General features: G+C 48.4%; 2 protein-coding genes and 1 pseudogene across 4 annotated transcripts in view; 2 read left to right on the forward strand and 1 right to left on the reverse strand.

Annotated features, from left to right (window-relative positions):
- Window positions 1-36: 36 nt before the first annotated feature.
- ERGIC3 (ERGIC and golgi 3) lies at window positions 37-13,470 on the forward strand. 3 transcript variants are annotated; one of them, XM_039864184.1, is made up of 13 exons: window positions 37-198; window positions 336-406; window positions 526-613; window positions 826-954; window positions 5,355-5,448; window positions 6,292-6,457; window positions 6,602-6,659; window positions 11,020-11,051; window positions 11,876-11,972; window positions 12,050-12,114; window positions 12,794-12,930; window positions 13,008-13,063; window positions 13,255-13,470. In XM_039864184.1, exons 1-13 carry the CDS (start codon window positions 111-113, stop codon window positions 13,332-13,334), a joined length of 1,161 nt encoding a protein of 386 aa, XP_039720118.1. In that variant the 5' UTR covers window positions 37-110; the 3' UTR covers window positions 13,335-13,470. The 3 variants fall into 3 exon arrangements, with proteins under 3 accessions (XP_039720118.1, XP_039720120.1, XP_039720119.1); XM_039864185.1 differs by having other exon boundaries at window positions 38-198; window positions 826-945; XM_039864186.1 differs by lacking the exon at window positions 13,008-13,063.
- LOC120604071 (uncharacterized) lies at window positions 7,203-7,321 on the forward strand (annotated as a pseudogene).
- A 1,631-nt stretch (window positions 13,471-15,101) lies between the features above and the next one.
- Window positions 15,102-24,480, reverse strand: part of LOC120603598 (fer-1-like protein 4) — a 29,481-nt gene continuing 20,102 nt past the window's right edge. Inside the window, exons 36-45 of the mRNA XM_039864188.1 lie at window positions 20,522-20,649; window positions 20,162-20,332; window positions 19,576-19,730; window positions 18,838-18,998; window positions 18,231-18,316; window positions 16,944-17,042; window positions 16,467-16,708; window positions 15,727-16,007; window positions 15,539-15,639; window positions 15,102-15,428 (exon numbers count right to left, since the gene is read on the reverse strand). Coding sequence (XP_039720122.1) covers window positions 15,224-15,428; window positions 15,539-15,639; window positions 15,727-16,007; window positions 16,467-16,708; window positions 16,944-17,042; window positions 18,231-18,316; window positions 18,838-18,998; window positions 19,576-19,730; window positions 20,162-20,332; window positions 20,522-20,649 — 1,629 coding nt within the window. The 3' untranslated portion in view covers window positions 15,102-15,223. The remainder of the gene's footprint in view (window positions 15,429-15,538; window positions 15,640-15,726; window positions 16,008-16,466; window positions 16,709-16,943; window positions 17,043-18,230; window positions 18,317-18,837; window positions 18,999-19,575; window positions 19,731-20,161; window positions 20,333-20,521; window positions 20,650-24,480) is intronic.

A 24,480-nucleotide genomic window follows, 5' to 3' on the forward strand; every position in this document is an offset into this window, starting at 1 on the left:
CGTTGCTGCGCCTGCGTGCGGAAGAGGCGGGGGGCGTGGCTCAAGCTCCGGGCCGGAAGCGGGAGGCTGCAGGGGCGGGCCGGCTGGCATCCCCTTTCCGGCCGGTCCCCATGGAGGCTCTGGGGAAGCTGAAGCAGTTCGATGCCTACCCTAAGACTCTGGAGGACTTCCGGGTCAAGACCTGCGGGGGCGCCACGGGTAGGCAGTGGCGGGGCCGGGGTCTCGGGGAGAGGGGTGCCCGGGAACTTGCCTTGGGCTTCTACACTCTATCTGGCCTGCCAGGGGCTGAATGAGCTGAACAGAGGCCATTCTGACCCTCGCTCCCTGCCCTGCAGTGACCATTGTCAGTGGCCTTCTCATGCTGCTACTGTTCCTGTCCGAGCTGCAGTATTACCTAACCACAGAGGTAAGGGGCGGGGCCTAGGACGTCCGCGGGGCTCGACTTTCTAGGAATAAGATCTTTAGGGATGGGAGTGGGGCAAAAGAGGCATGAAGCCAAATCTTACAGAAGTAGTGCTGCCCCAGGTGCATCCTGAACTCTACGTGGACAAGTCACGGGGAGATAAACTGAAGATCAACATCGATGTGTTCTTTCCGCACATGCCTTGTGCCTGTGAGTACCTCACCATGGGTGGGAGTTGCAAGTCCCAGGGTTTTCAGGTGGGCTTCCAGATTCACACTTCCAGCTTTAGGTTCTGGACTGGTTTACAGGACAGCCTCTTTCCCCTAACCCACTGCTGCCCCAGGACAGGCCCAGCATCCCCTTACCCTCCAATTCCCTTGCCCCTAGGATCACAGTACCTTATCCTGACTTCCTGCTTCCAGATCTGAGCATCGATGCCATGGATGTGGCTGGGGAACAGCAGCTGGATGTGGAACACAACCTGTTCAAACAGCGGCTAGATAAGGATGGCATCCCCGTGAGCTCAGAGGCTGAGCGTCATGGTAACTGGGGTAGGGGACCAGATCTCAGATCCCAGAGCTGAACATACCCAAGCCCTACATTCTGGCAAGTAGGCTGTGGCTGGCCCAATGACCAATGAAGAACTAAGACCCAGAGAATTCAGGTGGTTTGCCTACGATCCCCCAGCTATTAATCATAGTGGGCTGCTAACCTCTATACATTGAGTAGAGTACGCCACGTGGCTATCATTCTCCGAGGTCCGCAGTCCTTGCCTATCATGGTTTCAGTAACAAGTTTGAGGATGGGTCCTCTGTGCTGTTGCCTTGGCAGAACTCCTCTAGATGGACCCAATCTTCTCTGGATGTTTGTTTTTCCATCCCCTTGGCCGAATTCTGCCCTTAATGCCCTTCCCTTTTGGAATGTAGGGTGGCTTAAGAGTTTACATTCTCAAGTTGGATTACCTGAGTTCAGATGTAGCTTTGTCTTGCAGTCTGTGACCTCTGCTGTAAAGTGGTGATAAACAGTAGCACCCACCACATGGAATTGTAGGAGCAAATGAAGTAATATGTGTACAATGCCTAATACAGAGTGGCTGTTCACTTTGAGCTTCTTCTGCCTAGGCAGCCTCCCAGTGCCTCAGTTAACTCAATCTCCCACCATACAAAACCCTCTTTAAAGCTATGATTTTTCATACATTAGGGATTGCTCTGTTGATGAGCTTTATCATTCATTTTATCAACGTATGAATGTTGAACACTAGTAAAACCAATAGAATTTGTTGTAGTATTGGGTGTGAGGTGTAAGAGCAGAGTCAAGGCTTTAATTCCAAGGCTTTTGGCCTGAGCAAACGAATGACTTGCGGTAGGAATGACCAGCGAGGAAGAAGAGGATTTGGGGGTGGGGGGATATTAGATATCCACTACTGTGTGATAAGTTAGTGGCTTAATACAACAAACATTTGTTTTTTTCAGTTCTGTGAGTTTAGGAATTCAAGAGTGGCTCGATTGGGTGATTCCGGCTTAGGGTCTTATGAGATTGCAGTCATGCTGTTGGCTGGGGCTGTAGTCATCTGAAGACTTGACTGGGGCTGGAGGGTCTGAATTTAAAAGGACTCACACATACAGCTGTTGGCAAGATGCCTCAGAGCCTTCACCACATGGGCCTCTCAGCAGGGCTGCTTGAGTGTCCTCACAACATGGCAGCTGGCTTTCCCCTGTGCAAATGATTCAGGAGAGAGGTGGAAACCACAACTTCTTTTATGACCTAGCCTCAGTAGTTGCACACCATCATTTCTGTAGTATACTAGTGGTTACACAAGTCAGCCCTATTCATTGTGGAAGGGCTGGATAAGATTCCATTTATGGATTTTCTTTCCCATTCATCTGTTGACAGTCACAAGGATCTGACTACCAGGAGGTGGTCATCATTGGGAACATCTTGGAGAATTGTCCCACAGGGGAAGATCAGGATTTGGGGAGAGATTTCAGGCTTGAGGCATGTTAAATTTGGGTTGCCCATTTTATACCCTAGTGGTGTTAAGGAGTCAACTAGATGTACTAGTCTAGACTTTAGATGAGGGCTGGAGAAATAAATGTAGCTGTTATCAGCATGTAGGTAGTATTTAAAGCCATTGGACTAAATGGCAAAACCTAGGGAGTGAATGTAGGTAGAGGAGAGGTCGAGGGACGGTACCCAGAGGCCCTCCAATATTTAGAAGTCAGAAAATGAGAACCCAGGAAGGAAGATTGAAGGGGATTAGCCATTAAGGTAGAAGAGAATCAAGAGATTCACCAAAGGCCAGGTATAGGAAGTTTCAAGAAGAGAGAGTTAGCAACTGTGTCAAAAGCTACTGATAGTCCAGTAAAATGAGGAGTGAGAGCAGGAAAAAAAATGGAGACATCAAGTATAAATGACCCTTTCAGGAGTCTTGCTGTAAGAGAGAGCAGAGAAGTGGGGTGGGGGCTGGAGGAGAGGACAGAAGTGGGGGTACGTTTAGTGGTGAAATTAAGTGAGGTTCTGTTGCTTCTCTTTTCTTAGTGGAAATTGAAAGCAAGGTCATTAGCTAAGAATATTGAAAGAAGAAGGGATTTTGGAAGCCTAAGGAGAGAGGAAAAGATATAAATTAGTCATCTCATAATGGGAGAGTGAACTAATTGGTGAAATGAAGTAGGGTGACCAGAAGTCTTAAGAGAGGCACAGGCAAGAAGTAGTCACAGAGAGTTAAATTTAACTAGGGTTTGGGTTTTGCTGAGCTTGTACAATGAAGGGAGAAAGGAACTAATGAATTGTGGTTGTTCGTGTGCAAGAGAATAATGAACAACAACGGACCATGGAATTTATTTTCCAGCTTTGTTGAGATATAGTTGCAATATAACATTGTATAAGCTTAATGTGTGATTTGCTGTATGTATATATTATGAGATGATTAACACAATTAGGTTAGCTAACACACTTATCACCGCACATAGTTAACATTTTTGTGTGTATCATGAGAACGTTTAATATCTTTTAGCAACTTTCAATACAAATTTACAATAGAGTATTGTTAACTATAGTTACCAGTAGATCCCCAGAACTCACTTATAACTGAAAGTTTCTAACTTTTGACCAATATCTCCCTATTTCCCCACCCCCCAGCTCCGGGCAACCACCACCCTACTCTCTCTTTCTATGAGTTTGGCTTTTTTGGAATCCACATATAAGTGAGATCATTCAGTATTTGTCTTTCTCTGACTTATTTCACTTATGTCCTCAAGGTTTATCCATGTTGTTGCAAGTGGCAGGATTTCCTTCTTCTTAATGGCTAGATAATACACACACACACATACATACTAGATTTTCTTTAACCATCCATCTGTTGACAGGTTGTTTCAGTGTCTTGGCTATTTTGATAATGCTGCAATGTATATGGCACTGCAGATATCTCTTTGAGATACTGATTTGATCCTTTTGGATATATACCTGGACATGGGATTGCTGGAACATATGGTAGTTCTATTTTTTTAAATTTTTTGAGGAACTTCAGTACTGTTTTCCATAATAGCTGTACCAATTTACATTCCCACCAATAGTGCACAGGATTCCCTTTTCTCCACCTCCTCGCCCATGCTTATCTCTTTTTGGTTTATTAATAGCCATTCTGACAGGTGTGAGGTGATAGCTCATGGTTTTGGTTTGCATTTCCCTGATGATTAATGATGTTGAGCACCCTTTCATGTACCTGTTGACCATCTGGATGTCTTCTTTGTAAAAAATGTCTTTTCAGGTCCTTTACCCATTTTTAATTAGGTTTTTCGGTTGGGTTTTTACTATTGAGTTATATATTTTGAATATTAACCCCTTATCAGGTATATCATTTGCAAATATGTTCTCCCATTCTATAGGTTACCTTTTCATTTTGTCATGCAGAAACTTTACTTTGATGGAATCTTACTTGTTTATTTTTGCTTTTGTTGCCTGTACTTTCATAGCCAAAAAAATCATTGCAAATAACTCTTTCCCTTTGTCTTCTTCTAGGAGTTTTATGGTATCAAGTCTTATATTTAAGTCGTTAATCCATTTCGAGTTAATGGTGTAAGATAAGAGTCCTGTTTTTGTCTTTTTTTTTTTTTTTTGCATGTGAATATCCAGTTTTCCCAGCATCATTTAATCATTTATTGAAGAAACTGTCCTTTCTCCATTTGGACCATAGAATTTAAGTAGGGAAGTGAGGACATGAGGGGTACGAGTGTCCGTGGTCTCAAAGAATTGGTGGATTCTGCATACCAGGATAGGAACTAGGAAAATAAAGATAAGTGGTTGAAGATTGGGATACTTGAAATTGAATTTTGGAAAATTTGCAGTAATTGGTAATGACAAGGTCTAGGTATGAGCATGGATATTGGTGGCTGAGGTGGGATGACAAAATAAAAAGACTATCAGAGGACAGGAGGTCAGGGTAGTAAATGCTGAAATTGCCAGTTACGATGGAGTAGTTAGAGAGGCAGGGATCCGGTGCAGAGAGAAAGGTCTGAGAAGTACCATGGCAAAGTGGTTAAGGGCATATGCTTTGGAATTAGAGCTGAAATCTGCCACTTACTATAGTGCATTGTGCAGTCGCTTCTATCTGAGCCTCAGCATTTTCCCAAGTATAGTGGGGAGAGTAACCTCACCTTCACAGAGTCATTGTGGGAATGAAATGAGATGAGACATATAAATAACAGTGACCTGTACCCAGCTGACGTTTAGTGTTTACTGTTAATGTTTTGTTACTATTACTGTTATTAAAAGAAATAACACATGTGTAGAAGTGCTTAGTGCTTGACACATAGCATGCAGTATGTAAATATTAGTTGTTATTATGACTTTTATTATTACCATGTCATAGGCCAGAGGGCCCGTGCAGAGCTTGAGAATACAGATTTCATTGTGTCTGCCCTCAACTGATGCCCTACCTCTGCCCTCTCCTTAGAGCTTGGGAAAGTTGAGGTGAAGGTGTTTGACCCTGATTCCCTGGACCCTGATCGCTGTGAAAGCTGCTATGGTGCTGAGACAGAAGACATCAAGTGAGCCAGACCCCTGGGGCTAGGGACTCGGGGAAGCGGGGTGAGCAGGGCTCCCATCAGGCGCTGTTTGTCAGCCATGCTCAGCCTCTGTCAGACTCTTTGGCAGGTGGGGAGGTTGGACCAAGAATTTAGAGGGGATGAGGTGTGTGCCTCAGTCACCGATCCAGGTGTGAGTGACTGATGCTCCTTGCCCAGGCCCCGTCTTGGGCCTGCAGACCTGGAGACGAGGCTGAAATGGTCCCTGCTCTGGTTTAGAGGTGGTCTCTGGAGTCCAACTGCCAGATTCCACCCATGTGTCCTTGGGCCAAGCCACATAACCTCTTTCGTGAAGGGGGATGATGATAACACCTTTTTTGTAAGAGTCACATCAGGATTAAATGTATGTTGTATGTAGAGCACTGAGGTGGAAGGCCCAGTTCAGATTATTAAGCTTTCGCTATATGGCACCTGCTATTATGTTGCCCAGGCCCTGACCCCTGAGAGGCTGATTCAGCAGGTCTGGAGTGGGTCCTGGGAATATGTATTTGAAAATATATGTGACATAAAATTTACCATTTTAAAAATCTTTTTAAAGTGTACAATTCAGTGGCATTAACTACATTAATAGCGTTGTGTAATCATCGCCAATATCTGTTCTAACACTTCATCACCCAAACAGAATGGGAATATGTATTTTTAATAATTCTGCTGCTACTGAGGAAACACGCTTTGAGAACATTCGCTGGTCAGAGATGAAGCTGGCAGAGGCTTCATTAGTGGGCAGAACTCAGGCTTTATTTCTTAAGGCGCCAGCACTGTTTTCGTGCCTCTTCTCCTCTGTCACCCCGCTCCCCTCTCCTACAGGTGCTGTAACACTTGTGAGGATGTGCGGGAGGCATATCGACGTCGAGGCTGGGCCTTCAAGAACCCAGACACTATTGAGCAGTGCCGGCGAGAGGGCTTCACCCAGAAGATGCAGGAGCAGAAGAATGAAGGCTGCCAGGTGTATGGTTTCCTGGAAGTCAACAAGGTACAGGAGGAACTAAGGCTGGGCAGGGCCAGCTGGGCTGTCGGTTGACCCCACTACACTGTGAATCAAGGGCCCACTCAGGCCCTCAGGAGACAAAGGGAAGGGAGGAAACAGCCAGATACTGAGAGGGACTGTCCCCTACAGGTGGCCGGAAACTTCCACTTTGCCCCGGGGAAGAGCTTCCAGCAGTCCCACGTGCACGGTGAGTGATCTTCCATCAGCCGGGGAAGCTGTGACCCTGGGCACCTTGGCGAGTTTGAGTGCCTCTTCACCTGCCTGTTGTTCTTTTATCTTTGGTCCAGAACGGACCTTCCTCTCAATTTGGTACAGTTCGGAGCTCAGACTGCGGAGCCAGACACCTGAGTTCAGATGTCAGTTTCAGACCTTACTGGCTGTATGAAACGTTGAGAAAGTTTCTTAACCTTTTTGAGCTTTAGTTTCCTACTTTATAAAACAGTGATGATAGTCCTTATCTCCTGGGGTGTCCTTGCAGGTTAAAGAGTATAGCGTAGAGCCTGGCTTGTGGTAGACACTTGTTTTAAAGCCGCCCCCCACCCGCCGCCCCATCTCATATGACCTTTGTGTGAGGCTTTGGGAGAAGCAGAGATGGGTTGGGACAAAGGTTCTGCCACTCCCGAGCTATGTCAAATTTGGGAAGCAGTGAGCCCTACTCAGTTTTTTCTTATGGGGCTGAAGATACTAGAAGCTACCTCATAGCATTGTTCACAGGGATGAAAAATGAGATTTCTATAGCCATGCCACCCTGAATGTCCCCGATCTCATCTAATCTTGGAAGCTAAGCAGGGTCAGACCTGGTTAGTACTTGGATGGGAGACCACCTAGGAAGACCAGGTGCTGTAGGTGTTAGGGAAAAAAAAGTGGAAAAAATGAGATTTATGCTCGCTCATTTATTCATTCATGTATTCATTAGGTACTTAGTAATCACCTACTGTGTGCCGTGTGCTAGTCTAGGTGCTAAAGACACAGCAGTGAACAAAACAAAGTCCCTGCCCTCAGAACATTCTAATTAATAGACAATAAACAAGTATGTAAAATATATGGTATATTAGATACTATTAAGTTAAGTGATATGAACCAAAAAAGGCAAGATAGATGATGGAGGTGAGGGGCTAGGGTGAGATGACATGCGTGTGCTATTTTATGTAGGTGGTCAGGGAAAGACTCTCTGACAGGGTATTCTAAGTAAAGACCTGAAGAAAGTGAAGGAGCCAGCCCTATGGATGTCTGAGGGGAAGTGTTTTAAGCAGAGAGAATAGTAAATGCAAATCCCTAAGACGGGAATGTGCTTGTAGAATTTAAGGTACGGTAAGGAAGTTAGGCTGGCTGGAGCAGAGTGAGCGGAGCAGCATGGTTAAAAGATGAGAGAGGTAACGGGGCCATGTCATGTAGAGCTTGGAGGGGCACTGTAGGGTCTTGGACTTTTACTCTGTGTGAGATGAGAAGCCCTTACGGGGTTCAAGAAGCAGTATGTGCTCTGATTAATTGAAAAGATAGGCAGCACTCTGCTCTAGTCTTCTCTATAGGTGGAAGGACAGAACCAGAAAGGCCAGTTAGGATTGCAGTGATTGGGCCAGGCACAGGTGATGGGGCTGGGCCAGAGTGGTGGTAGATGTGGTGAGCAGTGACTGCATGTATTTTGCAGGTAGAGCTCAGAGGAGTTGCTGGTAGATGTGAAGGGTCAGGGAAAGCGGAGTCAAGGTTTTGAGTAGCAAGGAGGGTGAAGTTGCCATTTAGTGAGAGGGGGAAGATCGATCCAGAGGAACAGGTTTAGATGGTTGGAGGCAGGGGTTGTAAAGCAAACACTCAGCTTTTGACAGGTTCAGACCATTGGCATTTGGGTGTCCTTTTAGACACCCCAGATGTCGAGTAAGCAGTTGGCTCTTCACGTCTAGGCCTGGAGATACAAATGTTGGCGTCATCAGCATATTTAAACCCATGAGACGAGATGAGATCTCCCTGGAGGTGAGGGTAGATGGAGATGAGCACTCAAAGGACTGAGTGCTGGACCTCCAGCCTTAGAGGACAAGGGCATCATGAGGAAGCAGTAGGGGAGACTGGTCAGACACACTGGTGAGGTGAGAATGCAAACCAAGAGTTTTGTCCCGACAGCCACAGGATGAAAGTGTTTCCAGAACGTAACCGATACTTCTGGCCCGTGGGTGTATAACATGGCAGTGGTCTCTGTGACCTTGACAGAGCAGTTTGGCTAGAGCAGTAGGAGGGAATGGGAGAGGAGTTGGAGCCTGTGAGTGTAGACAGCTCTTTTGTAGAGTTGGCTCTAATGGAAACAGAAAGTGGGCTGTAGCCAGAGGGAAATGCAGAATCAAGGGAAGGTTTTGTAAGATGCGTGATATTAATATGCCATCAGAAATTATCTGCTAAGAGAAAAAGTGATGCTCCAGAGATGAGAGGGACAATTATTGGAGTGAGGACCTTAAGAAGGAAAAAGAAAACAGAGTCTAGTGCCTCTGAAGTGTAGAAGGCTCAAACCTGGCAACGGGAAGAAAGGCAGGCTTTGCAGGTTTGGGATCACCAGAATCATGGGAATCACCAGAAATTATGACAGGGTTATATGAGAGCGAGTGATGGCCAGTGGCCAGAAACTTTGAGAAACGGTGTGGGAGGACTGACCTGGGGGTTCTATGTGGAGCTCTTGGTGACTAAAACGAGTAGGGCTAATTGGTGGTAGAGTTTGCCATGAGCTGCAAGTCTGGGGATTTTTAGGGAAGATCGAAGGACAGTAATATGTAAGTGGCATCTAGGAGCAGGCAGGCCCTCTCTTTAGACCAAAGAGGAGGATGGATATGGGAAAGTAGTCACTACTTGGGGACTGTGAGAGAAATAGTACCTTCAAGGGAGAGCCAGACTGTGGTTGGAGCAAGAAGATGAGGGGGTGTTTGGAGGTTGAAGATGTCGTGTTGTGCTGATGAGTAACAGGACCCAAGGGAGGTCTGGGAGGGATGGGAGTCAGGACCATATTAGGGTATGTACAGAGCCATGTGGTGACAAGAGTTCAGGGCATGCGAAATGACCTGGCAGTCCTGAGCTCTGCCCAGTGACTAGGTGAGCAGGAGTAACAGGTCCAATGCACATAGCCCTGCTGGTCTTTAAGGCAGTTTGTGGGGGTGAGGCCAAGTGTTACAGAGGGGCAAGTAGGGTCTGGAGCCCCCTTTTTACTCAGGAGGGCGCCGGGCAGGGTGGATTCACTGGGATTGTGGGAATCTGGTCAGTGTTGAGCTGTTGGCACAGGGCCAGCAAGCATTCAGTAGAAAGTGATGCCAGAGGCGACTGCAGCATCTCTGCCTCTCTGGGCTGTGGTCAGAATCAGGGAGCCCAGGACAAAGGATATTCTATACCCTGTAAGGATGTTCAAAGCACGATGCTACTGTTACCCAAGGCTAGAAATCTGGCTGAATTGAAGGCCAGGGAGCTAGTTCCTGGCATCTTTGTTGGAGGAGGAGGAGAGATTGTAAAGTTTACTAAGTACTTTTCCATCTTAGATCCTGCCTGGTCCTCGGGACAGCCCTGTGCAGAGATCACAGAGGCCCAGATAGGGCGAGTGATTTGCCTAAGGTCACACAACTAGAAAAGTGGCTGTTTGGGCTCTAGGTCTTTTGTTCTTCCTAGTCCCTCTTGCACTCTTCCCGGCCAGGGAAGGGCTCCTTTGGACTAGGAGGAGGCTTATTAGCTAGGTCCAGATCCTGCTGCAGAGGGAAGAATATGCCAGTCTTCTGCCACCTATTTTGCTCCATAGTTCTCATCGTGAAGCTCTGAATCTTTTTTCTCTTTCTTCCCTTCCCTCCCCCATGCTGCAGTACATGCTGTGGAGAGTAAGTGGCTCTGTCCCCGCGGGAGGCCAAGCCTCACTTCTGGGGCAGCCTACCCTCCCAGACTGGGGAGAGATTTGGATGGGCCTGGGATTGGAACCTTCTCTGGCCTGGCTGCTGAGTGACTATAAAAAGCACTGGGACATACTTTGAGTTGGGGTTCTGTGCAACATTAGGGATCAGGGTCAGAGGGCTGGAACAACTTATTCTGGAAAAGGTGGTATAGGGTACCCATATAATTTCCTTTTGGGGGGCTCTGCGAGTGGGGTCAGGAATCAGAAAGAGCTTAGACAGCATTCACAGGTCCCACTTCACTTTGGGGTTCAGTGATTGGCCATTGGCTCTAGTTAATGAGAGACCAAAGTTGATGAGTTTTGTTTCCTGAGATGCAAGCAGAGCTTTGGTGGGAATGAAGGCCTGGAGTCATGCCCATAAAGGGCTCCCTATATATGTCAGAGAAGAACTGGGGCCTGTGTTTTTAAGACCCCCAAGGAGGTTATGACCTCTTCCACAGACCCAAGGCAGGCCTTTTCTGGCTGCCCTTAAGCAAGGCCAGCCTGGGAGGGAGGGGGGCAAGGGACTGATGAGGGTGTCAAAGAAGAGCTAGTCAGGTCACATTCTAGAGGGAGGAGTGAAGAGGCCTGAGCAAGGACTCGGGGAGCCAGGTGACCGGTCCTGCTCCACCTAGTGACACCTTCCCCCTTCTCTCCCTAGTCCACGACCTCCAGAGCTTTGGCCTTGACAACGTACGTACCGGGTGGAAACCATGGAGGGCGGGTGGGGTGGGAGCCGGTTGCTACCTTCATTTCTTTGTAGAGACATGCTGGGATGGGGGAACATAAAGGAAAATATACCACATCTGACAGGGAATCTAGTCTTGAGGGTCGAGGAACTGGGAGTGACTTTTTAACAGATACTGTGCAGGCTAGAGATGAGATGGGATTGGACAGGAGCATTTCTGGCAGAGAGGATCTTGGGCAAGGTCCAGAAAGACTGGCACTTCTCAGGAGCCACAAGGGCCCATGTGGATGGATGAGGCTGGGAAGGTTGGTGGGCACCAGACCGCAAGACTTGGGGGCCATGCTGAAGACTCTGGCCTTTGTCCTGAGAGCAGTGGTAGGCTGTTGGCCTACTTTAACCAGGGTCATGGCATAATTTGCATATTTTTTATGATCCCTCTAGTGGTTGAGTTTGATATAGACTGGAGCAGGACAGGAGCAGGACCTGGGTAATCTGGGACCGCTCCAGCCTATGCTTTCCTGTCCTGAGACCTCAGGGAAAACTAGCACCTGTTAAAAAGGGCCCTTGCCCAGTCTATTTGCCTAATGTATGGATGCAGCCCCAGGAGGCTGCAGACTCTGTGAAGAAAGAGTTCCTAGGTGGGGAGTAGGGGTGCCTATCTCGGTCAGATTTCCCAGACAGGGCCCTTCCCTCCCTCCTCCATCTCCACACACCCACTCCCCAGACCCAGGCATCTCTGTCTGCCTCTGTACTGCAGAGCTTTTGATGGGGTAGGGCCTGCTGGGGCTTCGAGTGCTATGAGAGGCCCAGGCACTGGTGTTGCTTGCAGATCAACATGACTCACTACATCCGGCACCTGTCATTTGGGGAGGACTACCCAGGCATTGTGAACCCCCTGGACCGCACCAACGTCACTGCACCTCAAGGTACCAGCCTGGGAGGTAGTCCCCAACTACCAAAACCCTGCCTGGCACCCATGCCCAGTGCTCTCTTCTCCCTGCAGCCTCCATGATGTTCCAGTACTTTGTGAAAGTGGTACCCACAGTATACATGAAGCTAGATGGGGAGGTGAGTCCGCGGGAGCTCAGATATCAGAGTCCCCCTTTGTACCAACCACTTGAGTCCCTCCAATCTGGGAAGTGAAGTGCTGCTCTTATTCCCATGTGATAGGTGATAAGCTAAGGCTTAGAGAGGGTAGGTGATTTGCCCTCACAGCCCCGGGCAGGCCTCGGGCTGTCACATTTCAAAGCATTTGCTCTTTCTACTTGCTCTAACTGCATCCATCTATTTCTCCAGTGCCCACTGTCTTTTGGCCTCACTGTTTCCCATGGTCTGTCCTGGGCTGGGGGTGACTCTTCCTGGTTACTCCCTTTTCTGCTGTGGCCGGTGGAACATCTCAGCAGACTAGTAGATGCATGGGACTGAGGGGCAGAGGAAATCAGACCCCTTCTTGCCAGGAGCTCATGGTGCAGACTTGGAGAGTTGCTTCTCATCCATGGACTCCCATTGAGAGGATCCACCAAATGTAGCTGGGGTTGGTAAACTATAAAGAGCTGGGGTGGTTAGGCTGAGAGAGGGCATTTAGGTGGTCCTCAGACCTTGCAGTGTTCATTACCATTGTGGGGACTCATTCTCTCCTCCACAACACTCCAGGCAGTATTAGACATAGGACAGGAATAGGGGTGGAGGGGCGGTTGGAAGTCAGGTCGTAGACTTGGCCCTGGCCCAGGTTCCCCTCCTGTTCCAGGTGCTGAGGACAAATCAGTTTTCTGTGACCAGACATGAGAAGGTCGCCAATGGGCTGCTGGGCGACCAGGGGCTTCCTGGCGTCTTTGTGCTCTACGAGCTCTCGCCCATGGTGGTGAAGCTGACAGAGAAGCACAGGTGAGGGTGGGGGAAAGGGAGGGGCCTGGGCCTGGTGGGAGTAGGGGTGCCTGCTGATCCCCCTACCCCTCTGTCAGGTCCTTCACACACTTCCTGACGGGCGTGTGCGCTATCATCGGGGGCATGTTCACAGGTTAGAAGCTGGAGGGCATCTATTTGGGGTTGGGTTGTGGTGGGGAGTGTAAAGCCTGTGCCTCCCCAGGTTTTGGTTGTGGGAGGGGAGACACCTCAAGGGCCAAAGGGAAATGCTGGCCTGGCCAGTAAGGCTCTGGAGGTCAAGTCAAGGGCCAAACGACTGGTGCCAGCCCTCCTCTCTCTCCCTAGTGGCCGGACTCATTGATTCACTCATCTACCACTCAGCACGAGCCATCCAGAAGAAAATTGATCTAGGGAAGACAACGTAGTTGTCCCCTTCCCCCCTGTTGTTCCCTCTTTCTCCTGTTTCTCTGGCTTTGTGGTCATTTTCCCAGTCTTCCCCTGTTCCCTACTCTGAGAGGCCGGCAGAGCTCCAGGTTAATAAAGCTGTTGGTTGTGATAGTAGTTGCTGTTTTCTGTGTGGTTTGGGGTCTGGCTGGAGCTTGGGAACAACCCCTCATCACAGCTACTTATTGAAGGCAATCAGAACTGACATCAGGCCACATGCCCCCTAGGAGCCCCACTTGGACATCTCCTGGTTAATAGGGCTTTATTCAAACCAGACTATCCTCAGTCCCTTCTCCACTGTGGGCCTTCTGGTTTCAGCCCCAGGACTGAGACAGACCCTTTCAGGATATTTCCTGGAGCCATCTTTGCCCCCAGGTTTATGAGTGTCCAACCCCAGTGATAATTGGGCCCTGGGTGTAGGCTAGTGCTTGCCTCCTCTGCAGTGACAGCTAAAGCTGGAGCCCCTGCCACTCTGGACTCAGTCACCTGGATCTCTGACTTTGCTCTGTGCCAACCCCTTGCTGCCTCTTGGTACCAAGAGGGGTCCGGCCAGTCTCCTAGGTAGAGGAATAACTGAAGAATAGAGAGAGAAGGTAGCAGTGACCATTCTGGAGCAAGTCTAGCATCAGACCCCAGCTCTGGACTTAAGATTTTCCATTTTAGTCCTTAATACATGCGGAGAACCAGGCCCCAAGACCTCACCAGTCCCCAGCCCAGGGAACCAGGGATGTCAACAGCTGGTCAGTTCATCGAGTCATTTTTCGGGGAGTTTCAGCGTAAGGCAGTAATAGGGGAGAAATGGAGAGAGGGCAAACAGCAAATCAAGGCAGTGATAGCAAAACCTCTGGAGGCAGACCTGAGATCTGGCTCTGAGGTAATCACTCACAAGCTGTTATTTAATCTCTGTGGGCACCGGTCTCATCCATAAATTGTAGGTGATGGCTGTAGTGAGCCTTGTTTTTTTGGTCACCCAGGAACCATTCCTACTTGTGAAAGAGAATCCTGAATTTCCTCTGAGAACCTCCCCGTCCATCTTCTCAGCTTAGTGGTTTGGGAGGAGGGTCAGTTTCCTACCCTGAGCTCCAGTAGAAGCTCCATCGACACATCTCATCCCCCTGACCTCTGACCCAGTGCGAGCCAGGCTGTCAAGACTAGGAAAGCTTTTCTTACAGATGTGAATATGGGGAGACTTGCTGCAGCCATCCTACAGTTCCGGGGGAAGACCCTGTCAGTAAATGAGCTGCCCCCTGAAGACAACAGCTGAGCCCAGAGGCAGAGAACCAGCCTAGAGTCATTGTTTAAAACCCTGTGACAAGCTGCACCTGAAGCCAGCCAGCTAAACTCTGGGAATTATAGTTGTGTAAGCCTAGATACCCCTTCTTGCTTAGCCAGTTCAGGTTGGAATTTCTATTCCTTGCAAACTCAGGGTTGGTAAAGGATAAGCAAGTTAATGAAATTTGTAAAGTGCTTAGCTGTCATTGAATGGCAGAAGCTATAAGCACATTAGGTGAGAGGGACCCAGCCATTGGCAAGAGCAACAGGTGGGCTGCTCAGAGGGCATGACACCTCTGTGGTCAGGTCTCCTTGGCCCTGAACCTCCTGCCAGGTCCTGTTCTTGGCAGTGGGGCCATGTGGGCAGCCTTTCATCCCTGTGTATTCATTTGTCCAGTGAGTCCCTAGCACCTGATGTCACCCAAGAACATCTGTTCTCTCCCCCTGTATTATGCAGCATACATTCAGGCATCCGAGTGGGTGCATGCTAAGGTTTATTCAAAGAAAGCGGTGAACTCAAATAGCTCATAATGGTGGGAAGGACTTTCAAGAACTGGGGAGTTGAGGATGGGCACTATGATGAGATGAACCTTCGAGGTCATTTAGGGTCAGGGGATTGGTGGAGGGGACGGAAGATGACCTCGCTGATCTGGCCAGGCATGGTGTAGAAGACGAGGAGGAGGAAGACGGTGATCAAGGCCAGCAGCAGCAGCAGCACAAGGATGCGCCAGTACCGGCGCCAGATGAAGAAGACGAAGGTCTTCAGCGGGTTCACAAACCAGTTGAAGGAGGTTTTGGGGCGGCTGCAGGAGGGGTGGGTGGGAAAGTGGTATGAGAATGATGAGGAAGCCCTGGGCAGCCACACCTCCCTCCCGTCTGGCTCTGGCTGTCTCCCCACCACCTGCCCACTCACCTGGGCTTCTCCAAGGGCTCAGGCTCCTTACGCCCCTTCCCCACTGGCCGTTTCTGGGCCTCTTCCACGGTCAGCAGTTCAAACTCTGCCTCCACCTTCCCCTAGAAAAAGGGGGAACGGAAGCTGAGCTCTTCGGCGGCTCAGACTTGGCTCCGCGCACACCGGGTCCCTGTCCTGGTCACACTCACCGTGAGGAGGTAGACGTTGCCTCCCGGGTCTGTAAACTCTAAGTCTTCAGGCCGGCCCTTCCTCCGTCTCCTCTGCCTCTTCTTGCCAGCCTGAGCCTCCCGCTGCTCCCGCTCCTCGTCTTCAGGCTCCCGCAGCTTCACTACAGGCCACCAGCCCCGCAAGCGGCGGCAGCGAAACAGGTTGCACCTTGGCCCTTCGCCATCGCGGGCCAGACGCACCGAGCAGAGTTTGGGGTCCCGGGCCCCCCGCACCATGTCCGGTAGCTGTAGCTCCAGGGATCCTGCAAGTCCAGAGCTCTCTGGGTTAGGCAGGAGATTAAGGTCTATCTGGGCGGGGTGGAGGGGGTGCAGCAGAGCTGGACTGTAAGTCAGGGCATCAGAAGTTGGAATGTGGTGGTCAGGCCACAGCTATGGACCACACACCAGCCCCGGATGAAACAGGGCCAAGAGCTGGACCAGACTGTCAAAGCAAGACCAAAGGCCATGGACTCAGTCCACAGCGACCTGAGCTGGGGTCAGATCAGAGGGCTGAGTCGGGGACTTTGGGTAGGAATGGAGGTCATGGTGCTCAGGGCTGAATAAGTTCAGTAATTAGGCCAGAGAGCAAAGGTTAGTGACCTAGGGTCTGAAACCCAGGATCCAGGGCTGGATTAGAGAAGGGAACCGAGGTGGGGCGGGGAGCGGAGTAATGAGGGCAGAAATCGGGACTAGGCTGAGGTAGGAAGAAGGCTGTGCAGTACCGAGGAAGTCGTTGGCGGAGATGCGGTCATAGTCCCAGACCTGCAGGACCAGCACTGCCGGCTGCCGAAACTCGGCCTCCTCCAGGGCGAAGGGTCCAGGCCGGCGCCTGACGCTCACCTCCCGCTCAGTAGGAAGGTAGTCGAAGTGGAACACGAAGCGCCAGTTGAAGTTCCCCTCCCCAGTAAGAGAGTTGAAGTGCACGTCTGTCTCTTGCTTGTCATGCTCCAGCCCCTTCACCCAGCTGGAGTCAGGGGAAAGGTGCAAGCCAAAGGGGCATCAGCTGAGGCCAAGCCCAGAACATGGTTCCTTACCCAGAGTACCCCTTGGCTCACCTACCAGGCCAGTCCCTCCACCCAGCTCCAGGCACCTTATATGGCTTAAGGGACAGGGCTCTGGCTCAGCCCGAGGACCGAAGCCCCTGTTTGCAATATCACCTCAGTATACAGCCATTTGTCCGGCCCAGCCAGCAGACCTACCTCTTCACATAGATGTCACTTGACATCTCTCCAGTGAGTGGGTTCACATCGTCCAGAACCACATCCTCTGTGTTCCAGATGGTGACTCTGAGTTCATAGCTGGGGGATATATTGGAGGAGAGTTTTCAGACCCTTGAGAGGAGTCCTGGGAGGGGCTGCAGGAAGCAGGCAGGACCTGGGCCAGGGTCACCAACATTCATTGAGCACCTGATGTGTGCCCAGCTGGGTGATCAGGATGTCTGTAGTCCCTTGAAAGGTAAGTATCACTGACCACCCCAACCACAGTGGATGATTCCAAGAATAGTCTGTTGACCCAACTGGGCCAGTGAGGTTCCCCCTGCCACAAATTTGGGTCATATAGCATCAGATGCAGACTTGGAGTCACTATAAGCCAAAGTGATATGCAAGCTGAAGTTTGGGGGTACAGAGGAGAGGCAAGTGAGCAGAGAAAGCCAGTCTGCAGAGAGAAGTGGGAGGAGAGAGACAGAGTGGCGATGACAGTATACAGTACCTAAGGGACAAAAAGGAGCAGCAACGTTCTTGAACCTGCCCAAATAGCCTTGTCCTTGGTTGTCATAGTATTTCCTGGATATCTGTTTTCTCCTGCCCAGTATCAGTTTCCCCTCATTCATTGACAGCACTCTGGGTTTCTGTTGGTGACTCCCATTCCCACCCCCCACTACTGTCAATCTGAGTGATTCTAGTAGGGCAGACCAACCCCTACCTGGCTCTAGCAGTGTGTACATCACCTAGAACATCACCCAGGACTGGCCAATCAACATATTACAGTCCCCTGACCACACTGATTGGTTCAGAGATCAGCATTTGACAGAAGCTGATCCAGTGAGAGTTGGCTCTAAATGGGAGAGAGGTATTTTTCTGCTTAAGTAGTCTAGTTGGTCAAATGTAAACCTGGCACCATTAGAGGCCATCTTGCTCCCAGACTGTGAAAGTCTCTCTGAGAGTGACACCAAAGAAAGCAAAATCCAGAGGTGGAAAGTGATAGATCGCTGACATCTGAAATGCATAAACCCTACTCAGAACGCCACTCTCACTAGCTCAGGGCGGAAGGGGGCTTTTTGGTATTTGGATTCTTTCAATTGCAAGTGACAGACACCCAACCCACAAAGACTTTTGAAAAAGGGGGGATTTAATGGCTCGCTTAACTGAAAAGTCTGAGTCAGAAGCCTCTGCCCTCTTCACTGGCGGCCCAGGTTTTCAGAGGGCGCTTGTGCGGTAGTCCGAGATATACCCGCCCCATGGTAGGCGGGGTGAGGACTCTCTCACCTGATTGGCTGCCGAGGCTTGATGTCCACTGCGGGTGGCGCAGGCACATCGCGGGGGAAGATGTCGATCCACATGTGAAGGGATCCCTGGGGACACATGCGAAGTAGGACCAGACCGAATGGTCTTGGTGGGGTCCCCACCTCCCCTAATAGCCCTGTGGCCAGAGGCTGTGCATTTGCCCCAGGTGGATAGAAGGGCTGAAGTCAAGAGGGCATGTTCGGAGGTATCCAGGGGAATGAGGATGAAGGTGAAGTCTGAAGTGGAGCTTCTACGGTTGAGGTTAGGTTAAGGGTTCAAGGATGAGGCCCCAAAAATGAAAGTTGAGAGCAAATGTTAAGATCTGGTGTTCCTGAGGTCCACATCCTAGGGACCTGGGGTCAGATTGGGAGTGCCAAGTCTGAGCCTTGGTAGCCCAGAGATGGGACTCCTGCAGGACCAGAGTCAAGGGGGGGTGGGGATGAGGTCCAGGACGGAGGTCCAAGACTGGAGCAGGGTTGCTGAGGACCAGGATCAGGAGCCAGAATCAGAAGCAGCAGTGTAGTGCCCAGTGGAGGTCTTGGGGAATGGATATCTTGGGGTTTGGGGGTCGGGTGCTGAGCTCCCTCACCTGCAGCAGCCCCGGGCTGCGGGGATGGTAGAGGGGCCGCGTTTCTACATGCTCAGGTACCAGCTGGATCCCAAGACCTGGCATCTCCTGCCAGCGCCGCAGCACCAGCAATGCCTGGGCCTCCTCAGGGACCTCACTTGCCACCTTGGGGCCACCCCCACCTGCAGCAAGAGGTGTGTGAGCCTGAGTTCCACACAGCTCCCAACTCTCCTGCCTTCCTCCCCGCACCCTTCAAGAGAAGATTTAACCTGAGGCAACTGCTGTTGCCTCATGGGGTGGGAGAGCAAGTCCATGATGCACAGAAAGTGGGGGGATGCTGCTAGAACAACCTTCGCCGGTAAAAAGCCAGAGGTCTGGGGGACAGTGGGATTGGAGGGGCTGTGGCTTTTGCTCAGATCCTGTTTAGAGACAGATCACCAGCCATTTATGAGGCCTGAGCTCAATTCTGCAACCACGTTCTGTTGTATGAAATCCCCTGTGGGCCACCCTGTGTACTGGGAACTCGATTAGCTATGGCTCTGAGGGTCCACTTTAGCTTTTTGAGAGTCTCATGCTCACCAACAAAGACTATTTTCTCCCCACTGTCCAAGAACCTCATCCTTACTCAGCCAAACTCACCTCCTCTGTTTGCAGGAGGTAGGCTTTTGTGGGGACACAGTAGACCGGGCACCAGGGGCCCCCTGTACCTTGTCCTATCATCTTGCCCCTCTGGACTGTTCAGCAGAGAGGGTTCGGTACCTGGAGGCAGGGTCTCAGGCGGTGTCAGAAAGACTTTGCTGCCCACCTTGACAGCCCCGTCTCGGTATTCAGGGGTGGGGAGGCCACAGGTTTGGCACAGCCCTGCCAGGATCTGTGAAGGACGGAATGCATCGCGCCAGGCATTGTACCCATCCCTGCAGGCAGAAAAGGAAAATGCCTCAGTCAGGGCCAGCAAAGGACACAGCTGGGCACGGAGGCGTGGATGAGAACCCTTGAAGACCTGGGATCCAGGTTTATAACTCCAGTGGAAGACAGCCTAGTCATCACTTACCGTAACCGTGAAAACCAAAGATGTACACCAGGTGCTCCTATGAAGGAGATGGTGATATTGGTAACTCTATTTTGCAGATGAGGAAACTGAGGCTCAGAAAGGTCAAATGACTCATGAGTTAACAGAATCCCAACTCCCAAGCCCAGGTCTTGATCTCTGAACTCTAACGTCTCAGCCATGGGGAGATAGATCCCCTTCTATGAAATCAAAGGATCTGGACACATCCATGGGAATGTGAATTTGAATGTCTTTGGTCGGAGTCAGAATGGCTCCTGAGGGTCCTGTCAGACTCACACATCATACTGGGAGGCCAACCCACAGTTCGCCCTGTGGTGGCTGTAGAATCGGTTTTCCAGATCAATGTGGGTCTCCCCGATGAGGTCATCAGAACCGACGAGGTCATGATCAAACACAGCCACGGTCAGCTCTGGCTCAGCAGGGAGAGAGATGGTCAGCTCCAGGACCCTGGCCAGGAGGAAGAATGGCTGAAGATACTCCATGCCCTAGGAGATGATCTTGTGGGGGTATAGGTTTCAGGGGTCTCAGCAGCCTCTGTTCATTCTCCACTATCAGTATGCCTGCTGAGTCCCCTTGGGCCACGGGGACAGATGGCAAAGTTGCCCCTCATTTCCAAACCCTGGGGCCCAGCCTCACTCTCCAAAGATGGGGTTCAGCTGCTTGGGGATGTAGCGCTCCTTGGTGTCCTGCCGCTCCCGGCCAGCGCTCACCACCACATAGGGGTCTGCTTTGCCATTGGGGTCCGCGGGAGCCAGGTTTGTAGCCTAGACAGATGATATGGAGTGGAACTGAGAGAAGCGCCATTGTCATAACCCAAGGTTCCCCTTGCTGGACTTAATTTCAGACTGTGGAAGCAGGAGATTACCAAGGAGAGATCTCCCACCGCAAGGAGTTAACTGAGAGGTTGGACAAGATGACTTTTCTTTTAAATTACTTGTGACATACTTAAGACATACAAATAGGTATAACAAAAAATATAATGAAACAGAAAATATGTGGAAAGAGGTATAAGGACCTTACGATTCAATTTAGAACTTTCCATATTGTTTGACTTTTATTTTTTACAAGCATATTTTACTTTTTAAATTGAGAATATTTTACTAGATAAAAGAATAATACAATGAATATATGTGCCCAGTTTAATGAATAAAACACTACCAACAAATGGAAACCCTGAGTCCCCTTACCTGATTAAATTCCCATTCCATACCTGAAGTAGCCAGAACTCTACTTGGGGTTTATCCTTTACACACACACACACACACAAAGTAAAAGTACTTCTACTACATATATATATATATGTATATGCATGTTCTTTAACTGTATGTATTAAACTTACTTTTTCTGTTTTGATCAGTATATAATTTAGTAAATATGTAACTTATGCATAAGTTATTGATATGTAATTTATATATAGCAATATACTTTTAGTGTTTTTTACACTCCTATCTGCAAGGTATAGGAGTTCCAGATGCTCCACATCTTCATCAACACTTGGTATTGTCAATCTTATGTTAGCTGTTCTAGTGTATGTAAAATTGCAGCTCATTGTGGTTTTAATTTGCATTTCCCTGATGACTAAGAATGTGACCATCTTTGCATGTTCTTATTGGCCTTATGCAATTTTCTTTTGTGAAATGACTGTTCACATCTTTTGCTCTACCACTAAGTTTTTCATTTTAAATATTACACTTTTAATTTCTAAAAATTCTATCTGGTCCTTCAAATTGGCTGTTTATTTTTAATAGTCTCCTGTTCCTTGTTTATATTACATTCATACTTTTATTTCTCTAAACATTTCATATATAGTTATTTTATATTCTCTGTCTAGTCATTCCAATATTAATGACTCTGGAGGTCTGAATCTGTTATCTTAGCTAATTTTTATTTATGATGGTTTGCTACTTGGTAGTTTGGTACTTTTGATCGGGACTCACATTTGGTTGAACTCATCCTAAATTGCAGGTTGCTTTCATTTCCACCAGTTCCTGGGCAAACTACCAACCTGCAACCACTTTAAATTAAATCCTCCAGTTGAGGTTCTGGGTATCACTCAAAAGGTGGGAACTCAAGTCCAGACTTGCACTAGAGTCAGTTTGCAGACATGAATGCTTAGCGGAGATTTTTTCCCCCTCTTATCAGTGCCAAGGTTAAGATAGGCAAGTTTCCTTGGTGTCCCCTTCTGCCTTGCAGGTTTGTGTTTTTGCTCATCTTTATGCTGAGGGTATTGCTTTTGGGGCTCCACTTCAAATAACGCCTTTCAGTCAAACTGGATCTCCAGGGTCAGCAGTAACTGTTGAGTGAAAACCAGCTTTAGCGCTCACTTCTCTCCCTAGGTCTATGTATTATCTATATTTTCTTATTGTCTATATTCTCAATTTTCTGGTACCTGGAGCCTTACTGATCCTGGAGAGACTCCTCTCCACCCCCGCCAACGGGGCTAGCTAATTCCTGGAGCTAGCAAACAAGGCACCTACTAGAACACCTTTCATCTGAAAGCCAGCCAATCCAGAACCCATGCTCTGACCCATCTCCATTATCTGGCTCTTATACTTCAGGAAGTAATATTTCTCTGCCTTCGTCATCCATAGGGACAGGTACCAGATAACTAGAGATGGCGAGACAGCCTCTGTATCCCAAAACCTGCAGGAATTATTTAAACTAGTCAATCCTAAACCGGCTTATCCTGCCTTGCCTTGCCCGTCCTGCACAAACTACGATAAAGGCTCTTGCCCTGGCACTCCCCTCACTCCTGCCTCCAGACTGACCCTGATGCTTCCCCACGTGACCTTGCCTGGGCACGACATGCTCTCTTCTCTTGGGAACTGAAATAAACAACAGACTAGTTTCTCAATATCAACCATCTCCTGATCTATTGGCCTCACCATACATACATAAACAAAATCCTCAGTAGATTTTAAAACAGTTCCTGCATTTACTTTTTTATTTTTCCCTCTAAAATACCTTACTGTCTTAGGAGCTCAGTACTGCATCTAAGAGATGTTTTCAAATTTTTTTATCCAGCATTTTTAGCTTTCGTGAGTAATGCAGGCTTTAACCCTCAGGGTGTGCCCTTTTCCTTTGAGACACAGGCTCTGCCGCCCCTAAGCTCTGCTGAGTGATGTCCTCTCCCCCATCCCTCATGCACAGACTGCTCTGCACAGCTCTTGGAAGCTCTTCCAGCCTTCCTGGTGGTTTGCAATTTTAATGAACATCCTGATTTCACCATAATTGGAAGCTGGTTTTTTGTTTGTTCTTCTGTTTTTGGATGATTTTCAAGAAGAGAAAAGGGAAGTGTCCCATTGGTGCCATCTTCCACAACTGAAAACTATCCAACTTGCTTACTTCATCCAAAGTTATGTTGGATTTATTCTTATTGATACATGTTATTGTTGTTTGTTCAATTTCATTATAGTATCTGACTGACACTCCTCTGTCTCTCTCGTTATGTACATTCTCTTACTTAGCAACATTTAAGTTATTTCTAAGTTTTTATCATTACAAATAATGCTAGAATGAACAGTTCTTATCTATTTCTTTGTACACATATGTAAGAAATTCTCTAGGATTATATCTAGAAGTGTAGTTACGAGGTATTGGCTGTGAAAATCTTCCATTTTACTAAATATTGCCAAATTGTTCTCCAAAGTTGTTCTAGCAATTTACATTCTGTGACAGCCAGAATAACGACCCTCCCAAAGACATCCACATATGAATCCCCTAAACCTATGAATGCGTTACCTTACATGGCACAAAGGAATTTGCAGATGTGATTAAATTAAGGGTCACGAGATGGAGAGATTATCCTAGATTATCCAGGTAAGACTAATGTAATCACGAATGTCCTTATTAGTGAAAAAGGGAAAGAGGAGAGTCAGAGAGAGAAATTTAAAGATGCTACACTGCTGGCTTTGACGAAGAAGAGGCCATGAGTCAAGATACACAGGCAGCTTCTAGAAGGTAAAAAAGACATGGAAACAATTCTTCCCAAGAGCCCCTGGAAGGAATGCAGCTCTGCCAGTACCATGATTTTACCCTAGTAAGATCTATTTCAGACTTCTGCTCTTCAGAACTGTAAGATAATAAATTTGTGTTGTTTAAGTCACCAGTCTTGTGGTAATCGGTTACAGCAGCAAGAGGAAACGAACACACATTCCCACCAGCACTGTGGCAGCTTCCACAGCCTCCCTGGTCCCAGTCTGGTAGAGCTTCTAATCTTGCCATTTGAAGGAAGGAAGGAGGACCTAGTTTCTCATGGTTTCAATTATTTGCATATCCTGATTACTATTAAGATTTAGGATTTTTTTTTGTATGTTTATTAGCCATTGGAGTTTCTTATTTGGTCAATTTTCATATTTTTTCTCAAATTTTTCTCAATGTTTTTCTTTTTTGTCTGCTTCATATAGATTTGCAAAAGTTACTTATACATATTGTAGATATTAACCCTTTAAAGACTGTGCATAGGGTAGGCCCCTTACCCCATGTGTGGCCAGTCCTGTCACATATTTTAAAGTGTTTGCGGATGGCCAGAAGTTTAATCTGAACTTGTGCTATTTGTATCCTAATCACTAGTCTTTTATATATTAAGAAAACTT

Source organism: Pteropus medius, unplaced genomic scaffold, assembly GCF_902729225.1.
Source record: "Pteropus medius unplaced genomic scaffold, Ma_sr-lr_union100, whole genome shotgun sequence".
Taxonomy (NCBI): Eukaryota; Metazoa; Chordata; class Mammalia; order Chiroptera; family Pteropodidae; genus Pteropus; species Pteropus medius.